Below are 8,232 nucleotides of genomic sequence, written 5' to 3'. Positions count from 1 at the left end.
CATTAAGGATGTTATGTTTGTACTAGGAATGAAGTGTGATTTACTTAGCGTTGTCCAACTTATAGATAAAGATTTATCTGTAATTATGAAGAACGATGCTTTTGAATTGTATGATCCTACCAATTTTCTTGCCTTGAGGTCATCTCTTGCAAAGAATAATACTTTCGAGATAATGATCAATAACTCATATGTAGAGTGTGTGAAAGTTGTGGCGGAGTACATGAAAATCTATAGGTGGTACCTAAGGTTCGTTAAACTTAACTTTAGATCCCTTAATCAATTAGTCAGTCAAGATATATGGTGCTAGGTTTTCCAAGTTTCACATTTCCAGATAAGATGTGTGATGGTTGCTTGGTTAGTAAGCAACCTAAACACGCATTTAAGGCCAACTAAGGTCATCCTTTGTGCTAGAGGTTGTCCATTGAGATGTGTTTTGACCTTTTAGAAGAAGTCACTAGGAGGAAATAAACACTTCATCTCATTTGTTGACGAATGTAGAGAATAATATTATGATAGATTATTATGAATACATGAGCTTATTTTCTATAGGAGAACATAGAATCAACCAACTCTTTAATTAAAGAGAGATATAAGGAAAATAAATTAACATAAATTTAGAATAATAAGAAAAGAAAACAATATATTTTATTTCTACACACCGTCAAGTTGGTGCATAGATAGAGATGTAAGCATATCAGAAAAAATCGATTAAACCGACAATTCAAACCAAATAAAAATGAAAAAACAATTTTTTCTAGTTCGGTTCAAAAACCAAACTGATGAAAAACGAGGTGTTTTGGTTCAGATCTCAACTTTAGTTTTAAGAAAATGCCAAACCAGTGAACCAAATCGATGAGTATATGTACTCACTTAATCTTTTATTCATCCCATTGTTAAAACCATATTTTGCATCAACCAAACCCTTCTACATCTTTATTTACACTTCCTTCCTTTTAGTAAAAACCACAACCAACAACTAAACTCCAAATATAAAACGTAGAAATCCTAAGTCACAAAAAATTGTTCTCACCGAAGTGTTGCTCCGACCGCCACCACTATTATTCTCACCAATGTCGTTTTTCTTTGTTCCAACCGCCTTCTTTGTTTTTCAAGTTCTCTTGGTTAATTTTCATCTCTTTTAAAAATATTTTTTTGCTTCTTATTCTTCAACAAAATTTCTTCAAGTATTGTTACAAAATAGTTTTGATGTGTGTTTGAGGTATGAAACATGTTAATTTATGTGTATTACAACCTTTATTGTTATCGTTGTGTTTTATTTATTACTGCATTGTATAGATTAAGTAAAACTTGTAAGTTGTTTGAAAAGTAGAGCATGAAATATATTATATAAAATATATTATTTGAAAAAATAATGGTAGAAAATACACCAAAATATGATAGCGGATTATACACAGATGAATACAATGTTTGAAGACAAAGTGATGTAAATCAATCAACGAATTAAACCATATCGAACTAAATCAGTTAGTTTGTTCGGTTCCATTTTTGATATACACTAAAAATTAAACCAAACCATATCACTTAGACAGACATGACCGGACGAATGTTCACACTTCCTCTCTTTTATTACTCTGATGCTTCTTTTGTTGTTTTTCTTTATTACATATATCTTTCCATATTCAATTCCTCAAATTCTCCATATTATGAATAAAATTATGTTATTTCTCAAAATCCTCATATTCTACGTATGCTTAGTTTTTTTTATTTAAGTTATTTCTTCTGCATTTCTTTATAATTTTTCTCAACATATTAATATGAATCTAATAAAAAACAAGTATATCTTCAACCGATCCACTAATATCATCAATAATATTTTGTATAGTCTCATCACTAGCTATCTTTTTCAAAAATGAATGTATCCTTTGTTTGAACCTCATCTACTATTGTTGTATTATTTAAACATAAATATTTTTAAATTAATACAATTACCAAAATTTTATATTATTTAAACATAAATATTACATACATAAAAAAGAAATTTTAATTTGTGTTTATTTGTTGATTAATAATTTCCATTAATAAAAATTGATTAATAATTTAATTGTCAAAGTGATAGTTCAATGTTTTAGTATTGTATGTGTTCATTACCTTTTTAAAGTTTTTTTAAATTCAAAATAAAATCATATCTATGAATATTTAACAATATTTTATATAACAAATATGAGATGGACAAATATATCATATTTATCCAATAAAATATAGCAAATAACTATTTTGTCCAAAAATGTAAGTCGGAGAATTTCACATATATAGTTTGTGAATTATGAAAAAAAAAGAAGAGAGAAGATAATGAATTATTGAAAATGAGATATTTTAACACTTAACTAGTAGGAAACCCGTGCTATCGCACAGGTCTGGTCGGGATCATATTACATGAATCAGTCTATCACTTGTAATGTTCCCTTATATAAATTAACGACATATATTTAGCCAAAGTGTTTTCCAAGTTTTAGTAAATATTAATAAATGTTAAACACATGATACACAACGGCAAAACAATGAAAAAGCTATTAATACATTCAATTTTTTATGTCTTCAAATAAAAACAATAAACATATTTGCTGGTATAAATATCAGATGCTATCTTCTTGTATGATTGCAACCAGCCAACAACATGCATCGTATACCTACATTATAAAATGTATGAAACAATATATGATTAAGAATAAAATTTAAGGCATATAAATATTGTGTGTTTCATATACATTTACAAAGATGGAAAAGAAGAATAAGCTTACCATCTAACAAAGTGATTGGAAAACCTCCTTGTATACAACATTTGTGGTAGTGGAGCACGAAACATTCTCTTTGTCGTGTATTAAGATTTTAAGACCACTTTTTGTAGTAACTCTTGAGATTGCAACATAAAGTTGTCCATGACTAAACACGGGAGAAGGCAAATACAAACCAACACTATCAAGAGACTGGCCTTGAGACTTATTAATTGTCATTGCGTAAGAGACAATAATTGGAAATTGTCTCCTAATCAACTTAAATGGCCACGGTGACTCTGAAGGTGACATAGACATTCGAGGAATGTAAAAAAGGTTACCTATGTTCTTGCCAGAAATAATTTTTGCCTCAATGACATGATTGGCCAATCTTGTGACAATCAATCTTGTTCCATTACACAATCCATCTGATTGGTCCAAATTTCTCATAAGCATAATGGGAGTACCAACTTTCAATTTGATTCTATGATTTGGTAAACCTGATGTTCTTAATTTGCTAAGAAATTCTGGAGTTAGCACTTCATAAGCTTTGGTATAACTCGTGTCAGTTCTATCAATTGAATCGTAACTAAGATACTCTTTCTCTTCACCTAAAAAAAATCAACAGAAAGATACAAACATTAGTAAATTCAAAATCATAGGCTGCATATTCTTTTTCCCATGCACCAAAAAAAGAATAAATAATTATTACCTGGTATAAGGTCCAATACATAATGATTGATCTTATCCACAACTTCAATGGTTGAGGCAAGAATTGCTTTTCCTTGTAGATATGCAACATCTTGGAATACATTAACCAAATTGGGATATGTATTTTCAACAATAGCTTTGATAGGATCTTCATAATTGGTAATCAATAAATCTTGAGGAATCTCTATGTCCACCAATCCATCATTTGGTTCAGATATCTTACCATCACCGACATTTAAAATCCATTTTGAGAACTCCGCTAATTCCTTAGAACTTGTATTATCGCTTCCCTGCTGAAGTCTCATGTTTTTTGTCAGTGTTAGAACCTGGCAATAGTCCCAGATATAATAGGAGCATATGGATGCATGAACAATATCAGAACGCCCTGCTCTCGGAATAACTGGAAGAATCTGTCTGAAGTCTCCTCCAAAAACAACAACTTTGCCGCCGAAGATTTTATTCCCAAGACCCTTCTTGGTCATGACGTCTTTAAGTGTTCTATCCAATGCCTCAAAACAATTTTTATGAGCCATAGGTGCTTCATCCCATATTATCACGTCGTTGCCTCGAATAATTGAGAATGTTCAGTGTTTTTATCAATATTGCAAGTGGAGTTGTCAAGTGTTGGCACAGGAATTTTGAACTTGGAATGAGCAGTTCGTCCACCTGGTAATAACAATGAAGCTATACCGCTTGAAGCAACAACAAGCACAATTTTTTTCTTCGAACAAAGTGCACTTGATAGTGTCCTCCACATGAAAGTTTTACCGGTGCCTCCATAACCATGTAAAAAAAAGACCCCTCCTCTTTGTTTTCCGACAGCTTCCATGATTTTTTCAAAGATTGAGCGTTGTTCATCTATCATGCATAATGTAAATTGTGATATTTCAAAAAATGTCTACCTGTGGGACTGTCAGCTTATGCCATCAAATAGTATAAATATAAATTATCACCTGTAAGGGCTCGAAAGAGATTGTTGAAGTTTTCTCGCTCAGTTTCAGTATTGTAATCATGTTCTTCGTAAATCAGTCTGTTTCCAACGTGCCGCGTGACATAAGCATCCGAATAAGGCATGTCTTTGAATTCGTGCAAACTTCTTCGATTGGATTGCAACATATTCTCAATCTCAATGAGTGTCAAGTTTTTCAACTCAGCTTCTGTTAACTGCATATCTATAAAAAAGCACCAATTAAAACTTGATATGTCGTGGCATGGAAGTTAATTTAAAAGGGTATCAATTGACAATACATGCATTACAGCAGCACATTAAGTTATTTCATGTTACATTAAAATCTTGCAATATAAAATTAATGTACAGATCAGAAGGAACATATTTTAGAAGATTCCTTGTTTGTGAGGACCTCAAACTGAGATATGCATAAAAGCTTGTTATACACACAACAAATAATTTAACTATAAATATATTACAACAATGTACCTCTTATATTAGTTAACTGTCTTTGTTGGTGCAGAATACCGTCGGACAGCGTCTTCCAAGTTTTTTGCCAAACGTGACGCGGTCTGTTAATTGTTATATTATTTAAACATAAATATTTTTAAATTAATACAATTACCAAAATGTTATATTATTTAAACATAAATATTACATACATAAAAAAGAAATTTTAATTTGTGTTTATTTGTTGATTAATAATTTCCATTAATAAAAATTGATTAATAATTTAATTGTCAAAGTGATAGTTCAATGTTTTAGTATTGTATGTGTTCATTACCTTTTTAAAGTTTTTTTAAATTCAAAATAAAATCATATCTAATGAATATTTAACAATATTTTATATAACAAATATGAGATGGACAAATATATCATATTTATCCAATAAAATATAGCAAATAACTATTTTGTCCAAAAATATAAGTCGGAGAATTTCACATATATAGTTTGTGAATTATGAAAAAAAAGAAAAAAAGAGAGAAGATAATGAATTATTGAAAATGAGATATTTTAATACTTAATTAGAAGAGTGTGTGATATACATTGTAACAAAAAAGGAGAGTATGATATAAAATTAATATCATTTTTTTATAAGATTTTCTGTGGCACAATGTAATAAAGCTTTTTAACTTTTTTTTTTTGGTATTGTAAAGCTTTTTAACTTTTGTCAAAAGAAAGTCATATATATAAAACTTTAAAGAAAAAGAATATTAAAATTACTGTCTATATGTAATTATGAAAGAGTTGGATGAAAGACCATTTTAATAACATAAATTTTAATAAAGTATAAATATACGCATTCCCAATATTTATGATCACTAAAATAAAATAAAATAATTAAAAGTTAATATAAATTTGACTTTCTTATTATAAAAAAAAATTGATTTTAAAATATGAACTATCCTTGCTTTTTCTACACTAGCCAAAATAAAACGCAGTTACTGTAACTTTGCTACGTACAGAGAAAAATTTGCGACCTTTTTCACAAAAGGAAAAAAGAAAAGAATTTTTTTTACTAACAATCAAAACCTCCATTCCCATTCTCTTTCCATTCAATTCAATTTCTTTACTCTATTTCAATTCTTTCATCTTCCGAAACCGTTATGGTAAAACTCAGGCATTCTCGCGCAGCACTTCGAAAGCCATCACTATCAACTTTACAGACATTGATCTTCATCTTGTTTGTGATCTTCACAATCTTCATTCTCATTCTCTTAACTCCCCGTATCCCTAAATTCAACCACCTCAACTCCATCTCTCATAACACTCTCAGGTTTCTATCCAATTCCACTACTACTACTACTACTCATTTTACAGTGTTTTTTCCCTCTATATGACCTGTCTTTCTCTTTGATTCTACGCAGAAGCGAAGATGACGACAATAAGAGTTGGGTTGAAATCATATCGTGGGAACCTAGAGCCTTTTTATACCATCATTTTCTGGTCAGTTTTTTCATTTATATAACACTGATGAGTAGAAAAATAGGGAGACTTGACCTAGATGAGTGTAATCTGTTGATCCAGTATTCAATGGCTGATTGCGACATTTCTTTGTATTTTCTCTTATTGTACTAATATAAGGCTTTATGATCTGAACAGGCAAAAGATGAATGTGAACATCTAATCAATATAGCCAAGCCTGATATGCATAAGTCACTTGTAGTTGAATCTGATAATGGCACGGCACATAATGTCTACAGCCGGTTAGGTTTTTTTTTGACTCCGAAATTCTTTATCAACTGTCCTTTGAGTTCAATGTTGAATAATATAATAAATCTCATTTGTCTTGTTTACATTGCCATTGCAAATTCATTGATGGTTAACCTTTTGTATACATATTCCTTCTGCATTTAGTGAACGGACAAGCACAGGAACTTTTCTCTATAGAGGTCAAGATCAAATTGTGAAGAATATTGAGAAAAGAATTGCTGATTTTACTTTTATACCTATAGGTGCGTTCTTTCGTCCATTAGTTCTTTCCATTGTTCATAATATTAAAGTTTGGTGCTTCTGCTAATGTTTTTGATTTGTCTTCGCCATCTGGACTACAATGCTGAGATAGTATGTTATTTTTCATAACAATCTCTACTTCAAATGTTTTAAAAAATATGCAGAACATGGTGAAGAGCTTCAAGTTCTGCATTATGAAGTTGGACAAGAGTATGTACCTCATCATGACTACTTTACAGATGAGTTTAATTTTTTGAACGGGGGTAACCGTATAGCAACAATGCTGATGTACCTGTAAGTGACTTCACTTGTCACTCACTCATTCTTGACTTCAGTTTTCTATTTGGATATATATGAAGCTGATATTGGTTTGCACCTTTTGTATTCTGATGATACAGTTCAGATGTTGAAGAAGGGGGTGAGACAGTGTTCCCAGTTGCAAATGCAAATTTTAGCTCAGTGCCTTGGTGGAATGAACTTTCTGATTGTGGAAAAAAAGGACTTTCAATTAAGCCAAAGATGGGTGATGCTATACTTTTCTGGGGCATGAAGACTGATTCAACTTTAGATCCATCGAGTATGCATGGTTCATGTCCTGTGATCAAGGGTGATAAGTGGTCAGCTACTAAATGGCTGCATGTGGGTGAATTCAAAACCTTTTCATCGTAGGATATTATATCGCTATTTTTTTTGCTGCACTCATATATATAGTTTTCCAGTTACGGATACATAATAGTTGGCAATGTGTTACATGCATTATTGCTAACTTGAGCCTGATCTGAAAAAGCTGATAGATTATTTGCATACAATTTCAAATAAAAATTAATAAAACTGAAATATCTTCTCAAATTTATTTTCTTCTTTTGTTTATAGATTTAATTGGACATATACATAATATCCTATATAATATGTGTAGATTCTGTAGAATAACATTTCCAACATTTTAATATTCGATATATTAGATAAATAAATTTAAATGTATATCAAAACAAAAATTTTATTTGAAATATCTTCTCAAATTTATGATTTGTTTTGTTCTGTGTAGTTCTTTTTGTTTAAAAATTTAACTGATCATAGAACTAATATTCTAAATAATATATTTAGAATAATATGTTTTAACCAAATAAATCATACATAAAAATATTGTACAGTTAAGAGGCGTTATTTGACACAGAAAAAATCAAAAGAGAATAAAAAAGCTCCCACTAAATCCAAAACCCTACAAACATGTCAAACTACAGCCATCAAACGGTGAGATGCCAATCCTCAAAGTCAAAGGTAAAATAAATCATAATTAGTCAAATCCAACATATCTTTGAAGAACTCTTCCTTAATGAAAATTGGTAACGCATCTCACCATTGCAAGATAACATTTTGACAAGTTAA

General features: G+C 30.3%; 2 protein-coding genes across 2 annotated transcripts; one reads left to right on the top strand and one right to left on the bottom strand.

Moving 5' to 3' along the window:
* Positions 1–2,762: 2,762 nt before the first annotated feature.
* LOC131644971 (uncharacterized) lies at positions 2,763–3,976 on the bottom strand. The gene is made up of 2 exons (XM_058915609.1): positions 3,445–3,976; positions 2,763–3,343 (listed from the first exon to the last, which is right to left on the bottom strand). Exons 1-2 carry the CDS (start codon positions 3,974–3,976, stop codon positions 2,763–2,765), a joined length of 1,113 nt encoding a protein of 370 aa, XP_058771592.1.
* Positions 3,977–5,941: 1,965 nt separating this feature from the next.
* LOC131641045 (probable prolyl 4-hydroxylase 3) lies at positions 5,942–7,676 on the top strand. Its single transcript, XM_058911372.1, has 6 exons — positions 5,942–6,169; positions 6,261–6,339; positions 6,496–6,599; positions 6,751–6,848; positions 7,011–7,140; positions 7,245–7,676. The coding sequence occupies exons 1-6, from the start codon at positions 6,000–6,002 to the stop codon at positions 7,513–7,515; spliced, it is 852 nt and encodes a 283-aa protein (XP_058767355.1). The 5' UTR covers positions 5,942–5,999; the 3' UTR covers positions 7,516–7,676.
* The last annotated feature ends 556 nt before the right edge of the window (positions 7,677–8,232 follow it).

Source organism: Vicia villosa, linkage group LG1, assembly GCF_029867415.1.
Source record: "Vicia villosa cultivar HV-30 ecotype Madison, WI linkage group LG1, Vvil1.0, whole genome shotgun sequence".
In the NCBI taxonomy this organism is placed as follows: domain Eukaryota; kingdom Viridiplantae; phylum Streptophyta; class Magnoliopsida; order Fabales; family Fabaceae; genus Vicia; species Vicia villosa.
The sequence above is the reverse complement of the archived record's forward strand: the minus strand, read 5'-3'. Positions and strand labels throughout refer to the sequence as shown.